A 25,063-nucleotide genomic window follows, 5' to 3' on the forward strand; every position below is an offset into this window, starting at 1 on the left:
CAGCGATATCCATGCTAAAGATAAGGGCTTTCTTTCTATTTCAGTTCATATCAGCCTAAATGAGAAAGTGGAGTTAATTTCGTTAATAAACTGGACCGAAAATCTAACAGAGGTTGACTTGCTGGTTTACGAGTTGCCAACTTGGTAGTTGATTGCTAGCCAAAAGATAGTGATAGCCAATATTTCTATTCTTGTTTGTGTGCTTGTTTGCTATTTTTTCAGACGATCTCCGCTCGAGCTGACCCCACACCGAAAGTTATCAAGCAGTCTTGGGCTCCATATCAGTAAGGGGGAAGCCAAAACCTATTAGAGTTCCCCACCATCGTCTCACTTAGATTTGGGGGTTCATACCTTCCAGTAGCAGCTATGTAAGTTGCAAAAAAGCAACTTGCCTACCGAGGTGAGAGATCAAAATTTTTTTATCTTTTTTCTATAATCAACAAGAAATTTGAAACTAATGATAAAGTCGACAACAATCTAGCTTGCTTAGTTGGGCAACTGTCTTTTAGGATAATGTACTTCGAAGAGGTTCAGAAGGTCAATAATAATTTTAGCTTAGTTCGTTGGCGTCCCTCTTTGAAGGATTTGTACGCGGAAAAGGTTTAAAGTTCAAATCCTAATAATAATTATAAACTAGTCAAACATTGATGCCCCTCCTAATAATTTAGATCCTATGCTAGCTAAATACTTAGCTCCATGTTAAGCATAAGTTACTAACCTTGATTGGAGAACCCCAATGCAAGTAGTGCATTGCGATCATCCACCGAAAGGGGCCAGCATCAAAATGCGAACCGGCTTTCCTTTCTCCAGGTCACTCGCGGTCTGTGGCCCGGCCCGGTCCAACAAAAGCCCTGGCCCCAAATCCCTCTCCCAAACCCTACAAAGAAGATAAAATGAGGAGTCCCGCCCCTAAAAAGGAAATAATATGAGCAGCTCCGTTCGCCATCCCCGCTTCCTCCTCCTCCTCCTCTCATGGCTTTGATCCGATGGACCGCCACCTCTCTCTCCTCTCTCGGCATCTTTCCTTCCTCCAATCCTCGCCTCGCTCTTCCCCGGCGTTGCTTCTCTCGATTCCCTCGCCGCCCGCTTCCTCCATCCGGGAGCCGTTCCGAATCGGGTATTGCCTCTCGAATCCTCAACAAATCCCCATCTTTTCTGCGGTGTTTTTCTTCCATTTTTGTTCAATGATCCATTTCTTGGTTTTCGGTGAGCCAGCGAGCTCGAAGGTTGTGCTGAAGGAGATGGAATTCCCGGAACTAGAAGTAAGCGCGCTGTTCTTTTTAACCGTTTCCTCACCTTCTTTCTTCTTGCTATCCCTTAACGCGCTTACTTTTAACTAATAACTCGCAGTACCTTCTTTTTCCCCGAATGAAAATGCGGAGTTATGTTAGTATAAATTAAGGGAAAAAAAAATAGAAATCCAATTTTGGAGTACTGGAGAGCTTTCTTGTAATCTTGGGTGCATTTTTATATGCCTGTAGTTGTTTACTAGAAACTTGTTCTGGTAAAACTCAATCTTTTTTTTTTTGGACAGAAATGGGTTCAATCATATGGATTTAGATCTGGGCAGGCCATGATGTTGTGGAAGTGCCTATATGGAAACAACAGCTGGGCACATTGTTATGATGAATTGACAGGTCTCTCTATCCTCCCGCCCCCTTATGATAACACCTTCTTGCATGCATTGGTTGATGGACCTTTTTAAATTCGGTTTATACTTTACAGTATTCGATTTATTAATTCTAAAAATCGAACAGATACTCCAGGCAACTTATTTTTTGTTGTTTGCTTCATTCGGGTGTTCCACAACATTTTCTTTTATAATATGTCTATCTAAAGAAAGTCTTAGAAAAAGAAATTTTCTGTTAAATCACTCAACTGGTACTTGAAATGCTGTTCTTACTCTAAGCACTTGCAATGGTAGGAACTTGATTTCTTTTCTTTTGTTCTTTGTTCTTTTTCCTCTTTGGCTGGGGAATGAAGCTCTTAATGCACTAAAACCAAGTACCTTAGTAACTTAGTGTTAGGCAAGTTATGCTTGAAATAGGATCACTCTTAAGGCATGGTTGGGTTGTAAGTCCTTTATCAAAGCCACAATCATTCTTCATCATTCAGTTTCTTGATATGCTATAAGGGGATTGAAGAAGTCATATTGAAGGAATGCCAAACAGTAGAAATTATTGATTCAGTCATTTACAAATAGTGAAAATGAAAATAATCATGTGGCAAAGGTGAGGGAAGGTGTGTGGTAAGCATTTTGGTGCACTAGGATAGGAGGTGAAGTATAGTTTTGAAAGTAGTTCTCTAGCACATCCAGAGATAACATTATTGCGGAAGGCATTTATGTTTTATGTTGCTTAGAACCAAGGGACGCGGTACCGAGCATACTGACGTACCGGTCGGCTCCGGTAACAGTACGGTATCGGTGCCGAACTGAGCCGAACCGATACCGTACGATGGGGCTGGTTCGGCCTGGTTTCGACCCCATCGTCATTTTTTTTTTGTGGAGTTCTCTCACTTTTGGATTTTTTTTTGATGTTTCTATGTTTAGGTTTAAGATTAAAACTACATGATGCAACTTATTACTTCCAAATGATTCAAATAATGAGATGAAGAACATAAAATATCTTGAAATTAAGATACAATCAATTATATACATTTAAAGCACTCTCGTATATCTAAAATCGGGTCGAGTGGCGATGCTTCTCGTCTATATCTGGATCATCAGCATAATATAGAGGCAGATCAACCCATCCCTCTAATCAAGCGGCGTTGTAGTCTTGTATACTCAATCTCCGAGGAATGCGCGTCGGGTCATAAGAACTCTCGGATCTCTTGCTGAAGCTCTGGCTCTGAGAGGTGTCTTGATAATATGGCTGTGAAGGGGCCCATCCGAATATGTCGGCACCAAAATTCGACCTGTAAGACCCTCCGGGCTGCGCAGGATAGTAGCCATCAGAAGATGACTTCGATGCACCATATCCATAGGCTGGCTGAGGTCGCGGATAATAGGAAGACTTGGAACTTGATACATCAATGGATCCGACTCCATATGGGAGGTCATCTGCAGCTGCATCCTGGCCTCCTGAACAACCTCGAGGAGCTCTTCTTTGATATTCAATGGTATCCGACCGGCCTATATCAGACGGCCTACCGTGGTCCATATTTTGTGTAGCATGTGTAAATAGAGACTCACCGGTGTATCAAAAACCTTCCTCCGGTTGTGTCTCATAAGTAGTACCATATTGTCCTCCACTTCCTCCATGGCTAGTAGATCCATCACCACCAGAACCTTGATTGCTGCTGCTCCAAGTCTCCTTGACACTCTCCATTGGGGCCATTTTCTTTCCTTTTCTCGTTTGCTGGGATAGACGCCCTCCTGATCGAATCGATTAAGTACTAAAGCGTCCTCGTCCTCGCATGAGAGGATCATCTCTCTAAATGGAAGCGTCGTACCAGTCATGCGGTGACTGGCTCTCCTCTAGCCACATCCTATCAGCTGTAGGAGTGCGTGGAATGTTGTGCTCAGTCCATTGCTGTGGATCGACCATAGCCTCGGCGGCTATGATGCTGGCTGGTCGTCGAGGCGATCCTAGCTCATCAAGCTCGGGCTCCTGCTACTGGGTCGTAAGCCAGTCGAGCATAGGATTATCATCATCATCTGTAAAAATCCTATAGATAGGATCTGCATTCTTGAGCTTCACTTTCTTCTGAATGCATTTTAGCCTCAACCGCAGATTGTAGTGCACATAAACTAGGTCGTTGAGGCGCTTTTGTGTTAAACAGTTCCTCTGTTTGTTGTGGATGAGGGCGAAGGTGGACCAGTTGCGCTCACAACTACTTGAAGAGACCGTTTGGGAGAGGATCCGGATAGCTATCCACCTAAGATTTTTTGCGGATCCGCCAAAATGAATCCACCACGCAGCTGCAAAAATATTGAAGATAATTACATTTTACATATATGATGGCCTCATAGTTGAAGATAATTCAGCTGCAAAAATGTCTTGCAGATTTGTATTGTACTTGAATTCATAGTTATTTTGCTCACGACAGCTGGTCGCTGTCCAAAGCTGTGGCTGCCCTCTCTAAATAATTTGGTCAGTAAAAAGAAACTTGTAGTATATTAAGAATATAAGATCCAATATATTTGCATATGCTACTAAATCATAGTTATCTCTTCTATACATGACGCAACGACTTCTGGATCAGGCTCCATCTTATAAATAACATTACGCAGAGCATCAAGAAGTTCATCATCCATACCAATTCCACTCTCGTACTGGAATCGGATATTTAGGTAGTATGCTGCACATAGATGACACCATCTTAGTATAATTATACAAATATATCAATCAGTATAATTATCAATATTATCGCTTACCTGCTAGATGCAATTTTCTACTCATTTGGGCTCCCCATCGCCGCTCAATAATGTCGATGTACTCGTGGGCATGGGCTACATCTGCCTCCATGATCTGAGCCTTTGCCTTCTCCATCATGTGAAACAACAAGCCCATCTGGGGGTACCTCTCGCTATCCACGGCCCGCAGTACTTCATATAATGGTTTGATAGCCTTGACTATCACATTGGTCCACTGCCAGAATGACTGTCTACTTACCAAGTCTTCCATCCTGCTTTCTTCAGTGCCGGCCTGGGCATATCTACTTTTCTGCCACTCGGGACTGACAAACATCTGATGTAGGGCTCCTTTCTTCTCGATAAGGCTATCAAGTGCAATGTAGTTCGTAGCAAACCATATGACTCCTGGTCTAAAAATCTCTCCTCCTGTATACTTTCTCATTAATGAAAGAATCCAAGTATGGCTATAAATATACCTGGTGATGCGTTGGGCTATCTCCACCGTATATTGCACCCTACGGATCTTTCTAATGTCCATTAGGATGAGGTCGGTGCATTGTGCAGCACATGGGGTCCAGAAAATTTGTGGTCGCCGCTCCATCAAGACCTCTCCAGCCAACTTATATTGCGTCCCATTATCAGTGACGACCTGCACGACATTCTCCTTTCCAATTTAATCAATCACCTCCTCCATAAGTCTGAGGATGTATGAGGCATTGTGCACCTTATCCGAAGCATCAACTGACTTGTGGAAGAATGTCTTCGTATCACAGTATTTCAGAAAGTTGATAATGGCCCGCTTTGTCGGACCGGTCCAACCATCACACATCAGAGTGAGCCCATATGTGGGCTACTTGCTTTTATATGAGCCAATTCAATTCTGTAGCTCCTCCTTATTGTTGTCAAGAAGCTCACCGTAGATGTCCTTCGGGCCTGAAGGATCGACATCGGGACCGGCAGACTGTATGGCGGAAATGGCAGACTTGTAGTATGTATTATCTGCAGCATTTGCTGGGATGTGGCTGAAGTGGAACCAGGATCCAATAGCTTGTTATATATCCTTTTTCTTCTCCTTCTTCCATATTGTGTCTACCCTTTGCTGCTTAGAATCTCTTCTGGGGAAGCCATGTGGATCTACATCATGAATTGACACTGCTGGTGGAATTCCTCCGGAAGACTTCTTTCGGCTACCAAAACCATCCAGGATAGATGCAATCCGGCTACATCCTTTGCCCTCGCCCTCCCTGACTGAGGTGGTCCTTTGAAACTCTGGATCTTGTCTGCTTCCACCAGAACCGGCGCCCGACTCGAAAAACGAAGGCTCAAATCGAGCCCGATGCCTCGCCACCTCCTCCTGCTGCCACCGATCATCCAGACTCGCCTGCATGACAGCCTAGATCTGTGCCTCCTTATCTGGACCATCGACCTCCTGTGACTCCATGAAGTGATAGGAAGGTGCTTCTGCAGTTTGGCATTCCACGTCCGCTTTCTGCTTTGTAGCTCTCTCTTTGGTTGCTTTGATCTCAGCGAGGTTTTTCCTCATTAGTTGACGGATGTTCGGTGAGCACTCTGAGCACGCAGATATCTCACAAGAATTACCGGCTGAGTGTTGCTTTAATCTGGTTACGCCTTCTTCCTTGAAGCACTTGTGGCAATAATTGCATTGGAACTAGTGTCGTTCACTGAGCATCTTCCCATGCTCTCAGCCAATATTACGCTCTTGGGGTTGCCCTCTCCTTGATGGCTCCATTTCTATGACCACATTAATTTTTTTAAATTTTAAATTTATTTTTAATTAAAAATTAATTTTAAAATTTTTAATTAAATTATAAATTATATAAATTCTGTAAAAACAAAAGTTAATGTCACCATTAACATCGTCCATATATCGACAACATATAAAAAATTCAAGACAAAATGGAATCATTTAATCATTTCCTTTTTTTTTGGCAATTTTTGACTTATTTTTTTAAGCAATTTAAATGAAATATTAAAAAACAATGTAGGAGAAAGAAATTTTACCTTATTTAGTTTTGCTGGATTTTTCTTGAAGAAAAACGACGCTCTCTGACCCTTCTAAATTTTTTTCACGTCTTTGTCTTTGCCTTTCTCTTCTTTTCCTCCTCCTTTGTCTCTGCTTTTTCTTTTACCTTATTTCTGGCTTTGGCTGATAAATCGCTCGGCTTTTATAGCCGAACAAATGCTAAGACAACCACGCTACGGGTGAAGTAAATGGCCAGTGCTGTGGCACTTTCAAATGCCGCCATTTACTCTTCGCTGTGGCACTTTTGATGGTGCCACAGCGCATGGCAGGGTGGAAATCATCCGAAAAACTACCCGTTGAGGCACTGTGGCACTTTTGAAAGTGCCTCTGGCCAGCTCTAAAAAAAAGTGCCACAGCGCTGGTACTTAGCATGTGGCTACAGCCACGCGCTGCCCCCCATTGGTTTGCACCAGTTCGAGCATGTACAGGTACGGGCTGAACCGACCGGTACAGGTCGGTTCAGTAGACACTACTTAGAACTATATGTTTGAAAGCATTTTGGGCGGCACTAGGTAAACACCTATTTAGTGAAAAAAAGAAATTTATAGTATAGGGTTGTTGTACCATCCCAAATTGCCTGGTTTGAGGCGTACCAAAACCAAACTGATGGAAAATCGGGAGAGTTCACTCTGTCGGATTAGAACCAGTCGATTAAATCCTCCTAGAGGCTCCTGACATTTGAATAAAGCCTAGTTTGGTTAAAAAGCCCGACCATTGGCTCGTTAAAAGCCTCCCACCACCATCCCTGGCTTGGATCATTCGAAAGCCTCAACCCCTGCATGCTTGCAATCACCCCTCCCGTGGTGTCACTAGAAAGCATCCTCCTCTCTTTCTTTCTCTTTGGGGTTCCTCTTGGCCCTCTTCCTTCCTCCCCTCTCTCTCTCTCTCTCTCTCTCTCTCGTGCTCTGCTAGGGTTAGGGTTAAGGTTTAATCCTCCCCCTCCGTTCCTCTCCCTCCCACCCTTCCTCTCCCTCTCCCTTTCTCAATTCCTCTCTCCTTTCCTCCCTCTCCCCTTTCCTCTTCCTGTTTTTGGTACCTCCCAAAATGACCCGGTGCAGACCCATACCTTAGAGAACCTTGTTATAATATCAAAACATTGTTGCATTATGCATTAAGATGCAACTTAGACATTAATGGGCAAAATAAAATCTACATGATTTGCATGTGATAGAGGATTTTTTAGGTAGACATACTAAAGGGCTCAAGTCATTTAGCTATGCCAATTCCTCATCAAGACCACTGTCTCATTCCTATGCCGTCATTCAACATTATTTATTCATGATTTGACTCATTAAGCTAACTTCAACCCACATAGATGAGATAAAGCTTGCGAGTCAAGGCTTACGTGTATGCCCCACACACAGATGCAGGGAGAGATATACATTTGTATACATATATGCATGCACGCATACACATGTGTGTGTGTATACATGTATATTTTTTATATACGTGTATATTTTTCTTAAGTATATTGTTTTTAGTAATTTAATTAAAATTTTAAATTGTCCATAAACAAATTTTTGTACCTTTCTTTTTACCTTTTGCAGGTTTAAAGAAAGAATTTAGGAAAATGATAAGTGAAAATGCTATTCTAGAGGCATTGTCAGTGAAAGAAATTCTCAGAGCATCGGATGGAACTCAAAAGGTGGTTTTGGTCTCCCATCTAATTATATAAAATGTCTTTTTGGTTGCACTTAAGCAAATCTTATAATTTGAGGCACAGATTTCTGAAACTCGTTCTCCACATATTCCGGGAATATCCTCATTAATTTTGTAATTCACAGGAGGTTGCAGATTTTGTTCGTTTTGAAAGACGGGCAGGTGATAGAAACAGTTGTGATTCCTTGCAGTAGGGGGAGGACTACAGTTTGTGTTTCAAGTCAAGTGGGTTGTGCTATGAATTGTCAATTCTGCTACACTGGCAGGTATGGCTACCTTCATGCTCCCCTCTTGTTTTGCATATGCTGCAGATTTGCTAAGTTGGATTCAGAAACTTGTAGGATGGGTTTAAGGAAACATCTATCAACAGCTGAAATAGTTGAACAGGCTGTTTTTGCTCGCCGATTGTTCTCCAGTGAATTTGGATCTATTACAAATGTTGTATTTATGGTAAGCATGCGATTCTTTTATATATTATATCGGTAAAGAACATGATATATTGAAAAGGTAAAAGAGGAAATTGTTTTTGATGCATGTTTATGATCAATTAGACATACTTTTTACACCTATTGGCACATCACAAAAAAGTTGACAAGGATTCGTGATGGCTAGAGACATCAGTGTCATAGAAGATTTGCAGCCAATCAATCAGTGGCTGACACCATGACTCGTGATGCCTTTCCATCAAGTATGCTCAATATGCATGGATGTAATTGCCTTTAAATAGATACCTGTTTCCTTGTGATTATTATTGCATACTATTCTCACAAATCAAGAAATAATTTGCCATTTGCAAGTTATGTACCTTGTTACCTATTTAACATTACTAAGGTTGAATTGGTTTAGATGAGTGCAACGAGACTATGAGGAGCTAGTTGTCTCGCTGCAACCATTTCCTCCCACAAAGTTTCATGATCTTAGACTCCATTATTCATCTTTCTTTCGGAACATCAAAATCTTCTAATGGCACTGTATAAAAATCCATGGAGAGACATTCCTTCTTTCTAATTGTATCTAACAATTTCTTTAAGGGATTGGCAACAATTTCTGACATTTCATGGCATAAAACCAAGTAAGCACTCAGAATATTTTCATGTTGCTTAACCTTTGCTTCATCACCTGCTCCAATAACTTCATTTTTATGAAGATCAATACTGCAATACTTTTTGACTGTTGGTTGATTACCTTATTTTCCAATATCTCATCAACTGATCTAGTCATGAAACTTCATTATTTTACCCTATGATTCCTAAACTTTTGCTGTTATTCCATATTGGTCCTCATATCTGGTTTGTTTGCACCATAATCAAATGTATCTTTATTCAGTTGCCCGAATTGGGTCTTGGTATGCATATCCTCCCTTGGTTGTTTGTCTAATTAATTACTTTTATCGAAGTCCTTAATTCATCAATTTTCTTAGATATCCATGTTTATTTTTGTTTGTTGTACCCTATTCCACTGAAATAGTATTTGTGAGTTGTGACACTCTTAATGCATCTCTAGTGATCCATTAATCGCCGTTTACTCTCCCGTGCATTTATCTAATTTACATTTTCTTCTTGTTGCTTTCCCTTGAGCTAGCTTATCATATGGATCATCATATGTTGCAATTTTAATTCTACCTCTTTAGTTCTTTCCCTCTTTAAAGTCTTACTTCTCATATTTCCTTTGCCTTTGAGTAGGACTGCTATTTATATAACCTGATGATTGTAGCCAAAGTAAGAACCTAACGTATGTGATGTAGAAATAAAACTGACTAGCCCATGGAATGTGCATGTTGCAGAACTTTCAGCTGACCACACCTTCCTGATTATTAAGTATTAAAGTGAATTTCAGAAACTGATAATTGCTGGAATATTCACCGTAAAAAATTATTTAATTACTTTAAGACAAAAAGGCAAGTTAACAAAGCAAGCGAGAGGTGAAAAGTGATTGAATAGTGACATAAGAAGCTAGACATCCATAAGCCATTAGTTCTTTAGTATCCATATCAAGATAAATAAAAACTGATTTGCTAGATCCACATTAAATATTAGGGCACCCTCTGTCTACTGAATTGCAATCATAAATGTGGTCATGCCGAAACAGCTGAAATAGTCAGGAGTTCTCCCCCAAATTAATGGTTCTTTTTGTCACATTAAAAATTAAGCATGCTGGTATTATTAAATTTAAAATGTAAAAAAAATGGATGAAGGATATGCATTTTGTAAAGTTGTTTTGTATTATGCAAATGGACTATAGGTATTTTGTAATGTGATTGTTTTCTTTAATAATATATCATTTTTAAGTTCAAACCAATAATACTTTTTGTAATAAAAAAAAGGCAACCCATCACATGTGGCTTGTGCCATTGCTAGGTCTAGGGAGTATCAGATGTACACAGCCTTATCCTAGCATGAGGAAAGGTTCTTTCCATATTTGGAACCCATAACTTCTAGGCCATAATGGTGCAACCTTACCATTGCGCCAAGGCTCACCTTCTTTTATACTTTCTATGATCAAAAAGAAACTTTATTGTAAATTATAGAAAATTCTAAAGAAAATTCAACCATTCCGCTGTTATGTCTTTCCCTTTACCCTCATTATATGTTTTATTTGATTTTCCTCCACCACATCAGTTCTTTTCAGGCTTCTGTTTACTCTGATGCAAGTGATGGCAATTTTATTTCATACTTCCTAGCTATCTCTTTTTTCTATTTATTGTGTTTAGGGTATGGGTGAACCACTACATAACATTGACAATGTCATAAAAGCTGCAGCCATAATGGTCGATGAGCAGGGTCTTCATTTTAGCCCTCGCAAGGTGACCATCTCGACCAGTGGGCTTGTCCCACAATTGAAACGCTTCCTTCGTGAATCGAACTGTGCATTAGCAGTTAGTCTCAATGCCACGACAGATGAGGTGATTTTCAAGTTTACTTCAATGGACAACTACACTGCAACTAAGTTTTCTATGGCTTGACCAATACAAAAATGCAGGTCAGAAATTGGATCATGCCAATCAACCGGAAATACAATCTCAGCCTGCTGCTGGAGACCTTAAGAGTGGAACTTCAGTCCAAACCTAAGTATAAAATACTATTTGAATATGTGATGCTTGCAGGAGTAAATGACAGGTTGGAATCACCTGCTTTGTTCTTCACAGCATTTATGCTTCTCTTGCCAGTTAGCTTAATAGTCTTCTGAACTTCCCAAATTATAATCTTCTGTCATAATACTTGTACCGTATTTTGCTGGAAGTCATTAGTGACCTTCATAAAGCACCAACATAAGCCTGCAGATGGCATGTCTGATAAAGCTCTGTGCTATCAAAAGTCAAAGCTGTATCTTGCAAAAACTACAGGGCCGAAGTTTGCAAAATGTTACCCCAGAAGGTAGAGGAGTAACAATCATGTACTCCATGCAATTTATGATATGGTGAATACTCCTGACTAGGACTACCTAATACACCCCATCTGACCATTTGTCTAAGACATATAGACAGTGGTAATTTCGATCCATTCTGACATTAATAGGGACAATATGTAAGACCTTTTCCTACTCTTGCATTTCTAATGAGGCACAACCATCTTTTAGTTAGATTCAGTGTTTTAAATGCGGTGGCATATGTGGCCGCTCATGCATATGTGGTCCTCTGACCACACTGCATGGTGCATACCCTTTATGCAGTTACTACAAGCAGGCTGCATGCATATGCAGTTAGAATTGTGCAGCTGCATGCACAGCCTCCATATCATTGCTTGACCACATTTATGGAACATTGTGCAACCATATATTCTAGTTGGATTTGGGTTTCACACAGATTAGCCACTTGTATTATCAATAATATCAGTATGTTAATTATGTGATCATTATTACTGCTAGGAATTAAGTATTAAGTTATAAACACTAATTACTAGATGTTGCTCTTGTTAAAAATGCTATTATTTGTATGAATTATTGCTATGTTATTGTATTTAACACATTTTATTTACTTTTAAATACTTAAAATACTAACTGCATATGTGCCTGCATATGCAATCCACTCAATGAATATGTGCTATGCAGTCCCTTGACTGCCCACATGCCACAGCCACCTTTCAAAACATTAGCAAGATTCACACCAAAGGAGTACAATGGTGAAAATTGTGTGCAAATATCAAATTTTTTTTCAGAGGTAACTGCAAATATCAAATCCTGATTTGGTTCTGACCGACACGATGAGCTGTGTTTGAGATCAATATATGAACTCTGCATACTCCATATTACAGTTTTAAATGGCACATGCAGGACAGATACCTACTCGACCATAAGAAAAATCTTATATATATAGGACACAACTATATTTGACCAATTTTGCATTTTAGATATTCTCGCCCAGAGTTATCATGGTTTAGCTATGACGATTTAGATTGCAAAGTGCATTACGTAGCTTCAATTGTGTTGGTTCAAAATCTGCGTTAAGATGTGCCAGTTTGAGCCTGATTGTGTTGGTCCACCTTAGGAAAGCCTATTAATTAGGAGACATGGATAGAAATTCAGGGATGTGCTGATCTCTTGAATCATCTTTATGTGGGAAATTTTCTCTAGGACTGCAGATACTGTTCTTAAGATTGCAATAGTCCAATTTGCTTTTCCAGTTAAAATTGACTCCTGGCTGTGTTTTTATTTTTTTTGGTCGGGACACTAATAAATTAAGCTGCTATGTCATCCATTAGCTTCTTAGTGCATTCTTATGGCATGAGAATTTTATGAGTTCATGGTGATGCAGGGAACTCAAATTCTTTTTTGTCCAAGAGCATCACAAGTGCCTTCTTATGGCATTATAATTTTAATAATTGTAGTAACAATGTATTGCGTGCTCCATGTGATATTGCATTACAGACTGATCATAGGATGTTAGTGACCTTTTTATTTTGCTTGTTCGCCTATATTTCCACCTAGTTATATTTTGAATTAGCACCTATGACCTCCAGTAAACACAGGGAAGCCTTCAGGATTACTTCAATAACCATTTTGTTGTCCCTTAAGAACTGGATAGAGCTAATGATAGTATTATTTGGTTGTGTATATAATTCATGCATGAGTGTGCCTTTCGTAATGGTTATTCTTCCTTTCTTTCGTTTCTCGTATCTGGTCTCTAATTTGATGTTTTCATCTTTCTTTGAAAGCATTGAGGATGCAAAGAGACTTGTAGAACTCGTTCATGGGATTCCTTGCAAGATCAACCTCATCTCGTTCAACCCTCACAATGGATCTCATTTCAAGCCTACCCCCGAAGAGAAGATGATAGAGTTCCGGAATATTCTGGCTGAAGCTGGGTGTGTCGTTTTCTTGCGACTTAGCAGAGGGGATGACCAGATGGCTGCTTGTGGCCAGCTAGGGGAGCCTGGTGACATCCGGCTACCGTTACTTCGTGTTCCTGAACAATTTTCAAATGACCGTATGATATCAAAGGAAGATCAGTGAATGAGGAAGTAACTTATAGATGACACATTTAAGATTAGTAGAGCAAAAAGTTAGATACCATAGATGCTGTGATGGGCATCATGTGTCAATTTGTCAAAACTTGCATCATTCTTGTCTCAGGGAATCAAATTCTCACTGAGAAAACAATTCTTGACTTCTTGTGAGATGTTTGTGCTAACTGTATACTTAGTAAAATTGCTGACCCTACTTGAAGGTCATTTTGATGGGTGCATCTAATTAACGCAGCAGGATCATGTACCTTGCATGTTCATATTGCTTACTTTACAAAGGAGGGCTAAAATTGTGCTTCGGCCAGGTTGTCTACCTACATCTATGGGCTTGTTTGGTTCGCGGGAAAAGAAGGGGGGAAAGTGTGGTCAACGGGAAAGTAATGAGATGCCTTTTGTTTGGTTAGAGTTTTCAAGAGAGAGAGATGGAAAAGTTGTATTTTTATGGAAATATGATTTCCACATTTCATGGAAAAGTCTTTCTCATGAGAAACATGGGAAAGTTATTTCCCCATGAGAAACATGGGAAAGTTATTTTCCCATGAGGTGGAAATTACTCCATTTTTATTTTTTTTCAAAAAGACCCTTCGGCATTAAAGAAGCATTAAAGAGGCATTGAAGATCTAATTTTTATTAAGGGTATGATAGAAATTATACATAACTTTTCCGGGAAAGTAGATGGTTAATCAAACATAAGCATTTTGAAAATCTGTCATTTTTCCATAGTTAACCAAACATGGCAAAAGTACTTTCTTAGGCATCCTCTTTCTAGAAATCTGCTTTTCAGGAATCATATTCCTAGGAGAAAAAATTCTTCCCGCGAACTAAACGAGCCCTATAATGCTATTTTAGGTATATTAAGCGGATGTGCTTTGTGCTGGGCAGGGCTTTCAAATAACCGGGCGGTTTGTAAGCAGCTTGGGCTTGGCCTGAATTTAGCTTCTTGAATTAATAAACAAGCTAATCTATTTGTGGCTTGGCTTGTTTGAGCTTTGTTAGATTTTGTTCAAAATATTAGTAAACAATTTTTTCAGTTGATATTTAAATAAAAATATTTTTTATCTTTATCTTTTACAAACTGACATAATTTTGGCAAAATATATAATTGTTGCATGCACATGCGCATGTGCATGTACGATAGCTTGAGAGATCTTATGCGCTTATCAGAACTCTTAAACAAGTTGCAAGTAGCGTAAGTTTTCAATAAACTAGCTTCAGCTTGGTTCGATCGCAAATTGAACCAAGCTAGAGCTAGATTTCGCTCAATTAAACCAAGTTCATTTATATTCTGCATTTTCGATATTAGTTCATCATTATCATTAAATCAAATTAATTTGAATTTGTTTAGTTTGCTGGAAACTTTTTTCTCACCAGAATATTTTTTTTAAAAATAGTTTTTGCATATTTGATTGAGTATTTAAAAAAAAATGTTTGAAATATATTAGTTCATAAATTTTGATAATTTAAGTGTAGTTTTTTAAAAAAAAATTAATTTCTAATCAGAAAAGTGACTTTTCTATATTTTTTTATAAAATATAATAATTTTATTTTTATAGAAATGCTATTTTTGTATTTTTTATTTAAAAATTTTAATCAAATAAGTGGTGATTCTTCATCTCCCAGCACTTTTTTCTTTTTTTTTCGCGAACCAAAATATTTTTGCAGAAATTAGGAATAGGGGAGAGACCACAAGGTAGAGAGCTAGAGGTATCTGGAGGTATCCATACCGTCCGGTTCCTCGATCTCATCCCCTAGTTCGAGAGGAGATAATGCCAGACGCGACCAACCTCCACTCTCCAGCGAGACATGGAGAGTATAACGATAACTCCAAAACCTCATCTCTCCTCCTCCCTCCTCCAATCCAAGCCCTTCCTCGTCTTCCTCTCCGCCTCTCGGCGGAGCTCCGCCTCCAGCGGCGGAGGTGGCGGCAGAAGACGGTCGGGTCGGGTTAGCGTTAGGGTCGTGGGGTATATGGAGAGGAATCCCAACTCAGTCTCGGGGTTTGCGAGCAAGGTCATCGGGTCGCTTCCGTTGGTGGGGCTCCTGACGAGGATCTTCAGCGACGAGGGGGGCGTCGGCGGCGACATCGTGGACTTCGCCGAGTTCCGGCGGCGGGTCGGCAAGAAGTGCGGCATCACCGACTCCCGTGCCTTCTACGAGTTCCAGGACCGACGTGGCCGGGTTCGCCATCTGGAACAAATTTAAGTTTTGAGAAATTAGTCTCCTTTTTTTAATGGTTGCACCGCTAGTTACAGTAGAACATTCCCTTTTCATGGTTAATGGCAAAAAAAAACGAGAAGGCATATTTTTGAACAGTCATGTTCTTCCTTTTGTTCGCTTTTTAGTAATGTTCGGTTTTCGACACTAAATTTAGAATAGTTTTAGTTGGTGGCTTTTAGGTTATTGCGTGTTACCTATCTTTTATGTCTGTATGTTCTTAATATTAGTATTCCAAAAATTTATATCTTTAATGGCATTTGTGGACTCACATAATTATAATAGTTGTTTGAAGTCTCTAAACGAGAAATATTTAAGTTTGTGGCATCTATTGGAAATATGTAGTTCAGTAACTACTGCACCTCCCAGTGAAGTTTCATTGGCTGTGTTTGTTGTATGCGATATTAGTCAATGTGTCAGCAATTATAATATTATAAGCCATTTCTCTGTTTACTTAGATGGAAAAGCCATCGAATTTTCATTTTCCATAGTAATGCTAGTGATAAGTTTCACTGTTTTTAAGTCAATAGATTATCCTGTGCACAGTAGACAGTTTAAAAGGAGTACTTCAGCTTTAGCATTTTTCTTGAGTCTCTGATGTGCTGTGCTTTATATTTGTGATTTTCAGGACACCATAGACTACTTTCCAGCTAATGATCATAAGGACAAGATAATCAAAAGAAAATGGAAATTAATATAGTTTTTAATAGGAAGGAGACTTTTACACTATTCATGCAACTTCACTTGACTCAAGCTTTACTTTTTTTATTTTTTTTATTTTTTTGGATAGGCAGGGGATCCATTATATGTTCTTTTGTGCTGCTGGTTGGCTGCTGTTGGTGCCGGCCTGTTAAAGTCTGAAGAAATATTGGAAGGAGTAGCCAGGCTTCGTATTTCCAATGATATTGAGTTTGAAGAGGAGACATTCTTTGCTGCAATGTCTGCTGCAAAGGAGGTCAGCACAACTATTTATAATTTAGGATAGTATATATAATTTTAATTCTGTTATATAATCTTTTATCACCGAAACTTTGTTCACATAATCATGTCAAATTTAAGAAAAGAAAACTCTATGGACCCAGCATTTTATTGGATCAACATCATTCACAAATAGCAGGGCACTCCTTGGCACTTCAAAAAGGGTGTGCCCTTCGAGTGCCGACATTGGTCATAATTTTTTAATGACCTGCAAAGAATACTTAATTGCAAATATTTCAAGTGTCAACGGTTCCAAGGCATCTCGGTATCAAGCATCTGGGTAGTTCTGGTGAAGCACCACATATATGTTTTTACATGTGAGCGCATCACTTTGCAACAATTTGACCTTTAGCTAGTGCAGTTTTGGTATGGAGATGTGCGCTCCTGCTGATGAACGCTGAGTGTGTTACGTGTAGAGCTCTCAGTCAGCAAGGACTTGGAACTGTTACGAGTTCTACGACCCGTGGTGGCTTTCTTGTGGATAAGGAAAGAAAAAATATGGAAAGTGAGAGAGGTAGCCTCGTTCGAGAGAGGTAGAATCTCGAGAGTGATCACAAAGATCGGTTTTTTGTGTTAATATTCATGTCTTAGGAAAGTACATTAAGGACTCTTAAATAGCCAATCGAGTCCATGCATGACCCTACAAGTTAGGATCTGCACATTACACTACTACTACCATTACTTCTCATTCCTATTATGCAGGATGAGTCACCAAACAACCTGCACGTTGCATAACAAACTAGGAGACCAAGTAAACAAGGAAACAAAATAGAATCCTAAGATAACTGCGTGGGCATCATGGGACACCTGTCCACACGAGCAAATAGCCCTCTCGGGTGTGTGGTTGCTCTTCATGCGGGTACATGCATGGGCATGCACGTATCATTCCTCCATGCCGAGAATATCCTTGTCCTCAAGGACAAAATGGGGAAATCGTGTGGTAAAATCTTGAAAGTCTTCCCATGTTGCTTCGGCTGGTGAGTGGTTCTTCTAGTGAACCAGAACTTGTTTGCCGGATGGTCGATCACGCGTCTCCAAGATTACTTGTGGGATGATGGGAAGATCATCTTGGGTTTCATAATCGGGTGGAACAGCTTCGACCAATTCCTGTGGCCCAACTTGCTTCTTGAGTAGAGAGATGTGGAACACTGGATGTAGCTTGCAACCAGACGGTAATGAAAGCTTGTAGGCTACTGGGCTAATTTTAAGGACAATTTGATAAGATCATAAAATTTAGGAGATAACTTTTGATTGATCTGTCGTGACATGCTCTTTTGCCGATATGGTTGCCTTTTTAAATAGAGCCAATCGCCCATGGAGAATTCCACTTCACGATGCTTGCGGTCATAAATTTGTTTCATTCAGTTCTGACTCATCATCAATCGTTGACAGATAATTTTTAACATCTCATCTTGACCCTTGAGGGCTTGATTGACGGCCTCGATTTTGGTCGTCCCGAGCACATAAGATAGTAGGGATGGAGGCGGCCGACTGTAGACGACTTCGAATAGCGTCGATCGAGTGGAAGAGTGGAAGGAGGTGTTGTAGGTGTACTCGATCCACAGCAGCCAGGGAGTCCATTCCTTGGGGCTATCGGATGTGATGCATCAAAGGTACATTTCAAGGGTCCGATTTCGGTTTGCCTATCGGTTTGAGGATGATAGGCGGAGCTGAAATTGAAATTGATACCCTGTAGTTTGAAAAGATTAGAACAAAACGCACCTGTGAATGTGGGGTCACGATCGCACACGATGCTTTCTGGCATGCCATGAAGTTTGAAAAATATTTTCGAAGAAGACCTGCGCCACCTTAATAGCAGTGTAAGGGTGCGCCAATGCCATGAAGTGCACATATTTTGATAGGCGATCAACCACCACAAAAATTACCGATTTGCCCCTGGATTGTGGGAGTCCGTCAGTGAAATCCATTGAGATATGGGCCCAGATTTTTGTTAGAATGGGGAGCGGTTGAAGGAGTCTAGTAGGTGAAAGATTCTGGGATTTGTGACGCTAACACATGTCACAATCCCGGATGAAGTCACACAGAATTGCGCATCCCCTTCCAGAAAAAAAAATTGCTCGGATCCGCTGGAGATTTTTGTGGAATCCCTCATGCATGGTTGCATGGAATTCTTTGAGGATCAGTGGGAGGAGCTCGGACGTGGGAAGCAAGTATATCCGATTCTTAAAAAAAAGAACTCCATCTTCATACCTCCATGGGCCGACGTCTTCATCTTCCTTGATGAGCTTGACCAAATTTTGCAGTGTTGGATTCGAAACGATCTCTTCACAGATCGGTTTCAACCAGCAAGAAATTGGTTGGGATATGGCATGCAGATCTCCATGATCTTGTTGAGAAAGAGCATCGGCGGCCTTGTTTTTCACCCCTTTTTTTTATTCAATTATGAAGTAATACCCAATTAGCTTGGAGAGACCTCGTTGTTGTGAATCTGTTGTAATACGTTGATCCCACATGTACTTGAGGCTTCGTTGGTCGGTTTTGATGACAAAGGGCCGGCCAAGAAGGTAAGGTCGCCACTTTCTAATGGCGAGGATGATGGCAAGCATCTCCTTGTCATAGATGGAGAGCTCCAAATTCTGTCCATGCAAGGCTTGGCTGAAGAAGGCAATGGGTCGGCCTTCTTGTTGCAGAACTGCGCCGATGTCGGAGCCGCTGGCGTTGCACTCGACCACAAAGGACCGAGAGAAATCAGGGAGGCGCAAAACAGAAGAGGTGGTCATTGCGGCTTTGAGAGTTGCGAAGGCCTCCTCTGTTGCGGATGTCCAGATGAAATTGTCCTTTTTGAGCATATCCGTCAGAGGTTCAACAATACTACCATAATGTTTGATAAATTTACGGTAGTACCCTATGAGCCCCAAAAACCCACGAAGAGACTTGAGATTAATGGGCTTGAGCCAATCTAGCATCGAGTTTCTCCATGTCTGGTTGAATCCATAGAGACTGAGCGTGCAGCTGTAGATCGTCTCTGTCCTCCTCGGAACTCCACCAAGCGCGCCTGGATTTTGTCTTGGTCCACTTCGACGCCCACCCTGGTGATGACGTGCCCCAGGTAGAGCACCTGGGTCTGGCCGAAGGTACACTTCTCCCTCTTCACAAATAAGTGATGGGCCCGCAAGGTGGTGAGCACCACATCAAGATGGTGTATATGCTCATGCATCATGCGGCTGTAGATTAAAATATCATCGAAGAAGACCAACACAAATTTGCGCAAATAAGGTTGAAATACCTCATTCATCAATGATTGAAAAGTTGGGGGAGCGTTGCTTAATCCTAACGGCATTACTAGAAACTCATAATGCCCTGGTGAGTTCGAAAAGCGGTCTTCGGCACATCTTCTTGGTGGACCCGAGTTTGATGGTACCTCGATTTAGATCGAGTTTGGAAAAAAATGAGATCCATGAAGCTCATCCAATAATTCATCAATCATGGGGATAGGGAACTTATCTTTAATCGTGATCTTATTCAAGGCATGATAATCGATGCACATGCGCCACAATCCGTCATGCTTCTTCACCAAAATGACTGGCGAGGAGTAGGGGCTGTGACTGGGGCGGATGACTCCTAATGATAGCATCTCCTTGACCATCTTTTCAATCTCGATCTTCTGGAAGTGTGGGCATCGGTACGGACGCACGCTTACGGGCGCGCTCCCGGGTAGAAGAGGGATGCAATGGTCGTGGGCCTATGGTGGTGGTAGCTGGGTAGGTTTTTCGAAGATATCCGAAAAGCCTTCCAAGAGGGTAAGCACACCCAGATGCATAACCTCCGGAGAGTGAGCTGAGGGTGCCCCAGCTATTGCATGCAGCTAAATGATTAGACCCTCCTTGCGTCGCTGGGATTCTCGGTGTAGATCTGTCTCATTTACAAGTTTAGAAAGAGAATTTGATAACCCAGGCAAACATACCTTCGCTCCAGCTATCTCAAATTGCATCTGGAGCTGAGAAAAGTCCCATAAGATGGGTCCCAAGGTTGGTAACCACTGGGTGCCCAAGACCATTTTGTGGCCTTCAAGCGATAGTAGATAGAAGTCCACCACGAAGCGGACTCCTTGGAGGTCGATGGGTACCCCCTTGCACTTGCCGAAGTTGGACAACCTCTCGCCATTAGCTACTTGGACTTCCAAGCCTCCACACGAGTCGGGTTTTAAACCCCCTCGTTTCGCCAGCTCTTCCTTGAGAAAATTATGCATGCTCCTCGAGTCCACTAGAACAGTGACCAGTTGGACCAACACCTTTCCCAAGACCTGCATGGCTTGTGGTGCATACATGCCAGACATGGCGTGAAGGGAGATCTCCAGTGGGTTCTCATGACCTATGTCTGGTGGTTCTTTGGATTCCTCCTTGTCCTCCTCGGGCCAGCAAGCTTCCAAGGAAAAAAAGTTTTTGCACACATGACAGGGACCGTACTTATCATTGCAATGAAAGCATAGTCCCTTTTGCCTTCGCTCTTCGATCTCAGCGGGAGAGAACCTTCGAATAGTGGGTGTTGTAATCGAGGGAGTGATGCCACCTTCCTTAACAGGGGACGTGGTTGGCGAAGCTAGGAGGCTTCTTGTTGGCGGCCACGGCCCTTGCTTCATAAAGTCTAGCAAGGCCGACCGCAGCTGACAGGGAGAGGAGCTGGGTGGCTTGCACTTCCACTCGGATGAGCTCCTTGAGCCCACTTGTGAAGCACCCGATCTGTTGCTTTGGAGTAAGAGCACTTGCACGAGTTAGAAGCCGTTCAAATTGGGTTTGGTACTCACGAACACTTCCTCGTTGCTGGAGCTTGGTAAGATCGCCAAAGAAGTCCTCGAACTGTGTTGGACCGAATCGGACATGGAGTCTGAATTTGAGTGTGGTCCACGTGCATAAGTGCCTATCCTCCTTCGCGATTTGGTACCATAGCTGAGCGTCTCCATCCAAGTGATAAGCAGCGAGGGCTACTTGTCCATGAGGTTGGATGTGTTGAAATTTGAAAAACTGCTCAGCCCGACAAACCCAGCTTGTAGGGTCCTCCTTCCCATCATATCTAGGGAATTCAAGCTTAGTGAGTCGCGGCACAATGGAGCGTCCACCCAGAGAATAGCCAGCCGAGGGCTGACCGATAGAGTGACCAGCGGAGGTCTCTCCCCAGTCGGACGGAAGTGGAGGGGTGAGCTGGTCGAGGCGGGTATTCAAGGCGGTAAACATTTCTTGGATCTCGAAACGACCCTGCTCTTGAGCTACAGTGAGGTTGCCGATCTCCACCTCGATACGGTGGATCCGCTCGTCCTCCATGCCTGGCTCTGATACCAATGTGTTACGTGCAGAGCTCTCAGTCAACAAGGACTTGGAACTATTACGAGTTCTACGACCCGTGGTGGCTTTCTTGTGGATACGGAAAGAGAAAATATGGAAAGTGAGAGGGGTAGCCTCGTTCGAGAGAGGCAGAATCTCCGAGAGTGATCACAAAGATCGGTTTTCTATGTTAATATTCATGTCTTAGGAAAGTACATTAAGGACTCTAAAATAGCCAATCGAGTCCATGCATGATCCTACAAGTTAGGACCTGCACGTTACCCTACTACTACTATTACTTCTCATTCCTATTATGTAGGATGAGTCACCAAACAACCTGCACGTTGCGTAACAAACTAGGAGACCAAGTTAACAAGGAAACAAACTAGAATCCTAAGATAACTGCGTGGACATCATGGGACACCTGTGCACGCGGGCAAATAGCCCGCTCGGGTGTGTGGTTGTTCTTCATGCGGGTACGTGCATAGGCATGCATGTATCAGAGTGCCACGGTAGTTGTACCTAGATTCAAATATTCAGATACTTCTGTGAAGATGCCATTCCACTGAGTTACGCCAGCTGTGGATGGGAGGGGATATTAGGTGTCCTGCTGTCCTCTAGCTCCTAAAATTAATTTTTGTCCTGATATGAACTTTTATTGGTTGCTGGAGCTGTCATCTGTGAAATTGTCACAAACTGGAGTTGGACTCAGGTTTTAGGACAACTGTACAACATCTTATGAGTATGATGACCAGACAAGCAGTTTAGTGGCTCTGAAGTTACGCATCTGAATCCTTCAGATGAGGAGTGTGGACATGCGAGAACGAGAAGGCATAAGCTTTGCCGACTGAGGTGCTTTTTTCCCAACAAGTCAGAGCAAACTAACCAGGGCTTAATGGAAGCGTTTCAATAGTTGTTCTGTTTGGAGGTTTTGTGTCTGAGGCCCATTGAGATGCTCTAGGTTTTCTTGCATCATTGTTGGTATGGCATTGTTGGAGGCATTTGTAGACATTCGTGACACTGTGTGCATAGCGTGAAAGATCATGGTTTAAATTTGTTTTAGCGCCTAGGGATTATAAGGCCTTGTGCCCAAGATTGGCCTTTGATCTAGCCCTTAAAGCTCAACTTCTGCAAACCTGCGCTGATGTTATGCTGGCAGATGTGCTCCTGTGCTTGGGGCTTCTGGCCATTTTGTAGATGTCCTCAGCACTTGGTGGTTTATGGATTTACTTTCAACTATTCAAACTGCGCATGTTAGCCATAATCATCATAATCAAGTTCAAAACCCACAAGCGTTTCTGGAATTGCTATCTACTCTAGACATAGTTACATATACAACCATCACTGATCGAATGGGTCTTCTTGTAAGGTTATGATCCTACATCATTTTTTATTTTCTCACTAATATTCAATCATGAGATTTAATGCCTTAAAAATGAGATTTAATGCCTTAAAACATCCTATATGGTTGTGCAGAGACGAGCAAATCTAAAGGCCGGAATTCCAGAAATTCCTATGGAGATCAGAGTGGAGAAAGCTCTGGAGGCCATATATGTGTGCTGCTTTGGCAAAGATCCTATAGAAGGAGAGGATCAGAGATTACTGTGCATTATGCTGAATGCAGTTTTTCCTTCAGTTGGGAAATCTGAGATAGATAGGATAGTAAGTTCCATGGCAAAACAAATTGCTGCAGGTGAGAGAACAAGTTATCCAGAGAAAAAACCTCTGTCCAAAGAAGCTGTCCAGCGGCAAATGAAGGACCTTGAGCTCTTGAAACAGAAAAGAAAAAACTCAAGCTGATCTTCTTGTATGCAGAATTTTTGTCTGTTGGTCCAGAAGAAAATTTTATGCATTGGTCTACATGATGCTTCCTTTGTTATCCTAAGCAAAATGAATAAAAAAGCTAAGATTAATCCAGAGTTTCTTATAGCACCATGCCTAATGTATTTTTTATTTCTCCCTCCACATCAATTGTTATACCATGTTATAAGTTTTCTTTTAGGTCCAAGTAATGAATATCTGATAATTTAGATTTCGTCTCCCATCAAATGGTAATGTACAGGGGAATACATCAATATCATATCATCCATCATGATTGCATGCAGATGTTTATTATGGCAAGTTATGCATCAAGGCATCAACGCGTCTTCAATCATTGAATGTCTTGAGTAATCTAACTCGCAGCATTTGAGACCAAACACAAAACAGTGATTGATAATTTCCTATACTTTTATTTTTTTGGCAGATTTCCTGTACTAGTTTTTTTGATAACTACCTGTAACACTCAGTTGACCTTCCTGTCTCTTGCTTTCTCCAGATTTCTTGCTTTACTTTGAAGTCATACCAATCTGTGCTTCTAACAGAAGAGCCTTATCTCATCAATCATTAAAAAAATGTGTAATTCTGCTTAAAAGTATATATTGCACAAGAAAAAAAAATCCAATTTAAAGATTCTTTACTTCCATCCTTAATCATTTTGAGAAGAAAAAGAAAAATTATCGTATGTCACAGACAGATAGGATGATGTAATTAATGCAATCCCGGAATCCGATGTAAGGATTCTTTACTTTTATCCTCAACTTTCTTGCTACCACTGCTGCCCTAATGGTCTCTTGCTGCTGTCACTTTGCTCCACCTCTACCCAGTTGATGACCTTCATGATTAAAGACTTGTGGAGAGCTGTCCAGCTTCTTCCCATCAGCAACCATTGATGATTCCATTGCATTCTTCAGACCTGCTGCTAGTGCTTCCTCCAAGAACTCCATAACCAATTACAAGCCTGCTTGTATCTGATTAGCCAATTTAATCAAGCTAAACAAGCCAGTAGTCTGTTCTTTCTTTTCATCAGTAACTGCAGAACCTGGTTGTTGTCTAGCCAAGGATCCACCTCTTGTTTACATCTAATCTTGGACTTTTGCCAAGGTTTACTCTCAGTTTGTCAGGAATGAACGAAACCAATTTGGATAATGCTTCTGCTCTTCCTTCAACATTAGCGAGCCCGTACAACCAGACGTTGTCTGCTATTCCATGCAAAATAAGCAAATATTTCTTGATGATTGGTTTGTTCATG

General features: G+C 41.3%; 2 protein-coding genes across 2 annotated transcripts; both read left to right on the forward strand.

Annotated features, from left to right (window-relative positions):
- Nucleotides 1–904: 904 nt before the first annotated feature.
- Nucleotides 905–13,735, forward strand: LOC103723381 (dual-specificity RNA methyltransferase RlmN). Its single transcript, XM_008814275.4, has 9 exons — nt 905–1,117; nt 1,216–1,262; nt 1,535–1,637; nt 7,952–8,049; nt 8,199–8,329; nt 8,405–8,513; nt 10,774–10,965; nt 11,043–11,179; nt 13,214–13,735. The coding sequence occupies exons 1-9, from the start codon at nt 973–975 to the stop codon at nt 13,509–13,511; spliced, it is 1,260 nt and encodes a 419-aa protein (XP_008812497.1). The 5' UTR covers nt 905–972; the 3' UTR covers nt 13,512–13,735.
- A 1,521-nt stretch (nt 13,736–15,256) lies between these two features.
- Nucleotides 15,257–24,023, forward strand: LOC103723385 (photosystem I assembly factor PSA3, chloroplastic). Its single transcript, XM_039125633.1, has 3 exons — nt 15,257–15,700; nt 16,527–16,691; nt 23,470–24,023. The coding sequence occupies exons 1-3, from the start codon at nt 15,326–15,328 to the stop codon at nt 23,791–23,793; spliced, it is 864 nt and encodes a 287-aa protein (XP_038981561.1). The 5' UTR covers nt 15,257–15,325; the 3' UTR covers nt 23,794–24,023.
- The last annotated feature ends 1,040 nt before the right edge of the window (nt 24,024–25,063 follow it).

The sequence above is a fragment of the Phoenix dactylifera genome, chromosome 4 (assembly GCF_009389715.1).
Source record: "Phoenix dactylifera cultivar Barhee BC4 chromosome 4, palm_55x_up_171113_PBpolish2nd_filt_p, whole genome shotgun sequence".
Lineage (NCBI taxonomy): Eukaryota > Viridiplantae > Streptophyta > Magnoliopsida > Arecales > Arecaceae > Phoenix > Phoenix dactylifera.

Bases quoted from the DNA above. Each gene is read 5' to 3' on its own strand.
- LOC103723385 (XM_039125633.1), top strand. From the start codon at position 15,326: ATGGAGAGTATAACGATAACTCCAAAACCTCATCTCTCCTCCTCCCTC. The intron at 15,701-16,526 runs GTTCGCCATCTG...TTTTTTGGATAG, and splicing joins TCCAGGACCGACGTGGCCGG to GCAGGGGATCCATTATATGT. The intron at 16,692-23,469 runs GTCAGCACAACT...ATGGTTGTGCAG, and splicing joins CAATGTCTGCTGCAAAGGAG to AGACGAGCAAATCTAAAGGC.
- LOC103723381 (XM_008814275.4), top strand. From the start codon at position 973: ATGGCTTTGATCCGATGGACCGCCACCTCTCTCTCCTCTCTCGGCATC. The intron at 1,118-1,215 runs GTATTGCCTCTC...TCGGTGAGCCAG, and splicing joins CGGGAGCCGTTCCGAATCGG to CGAGCTCGAAGGTTGTGCTG. The intron at 8,050-8,198 runs GTGGTTTTGGTC...AGGAGGTTGCAG, and splicing joins CATCGGATGGAACTCAAAAG to ATTTTGTTCGTTTTGAAAGA.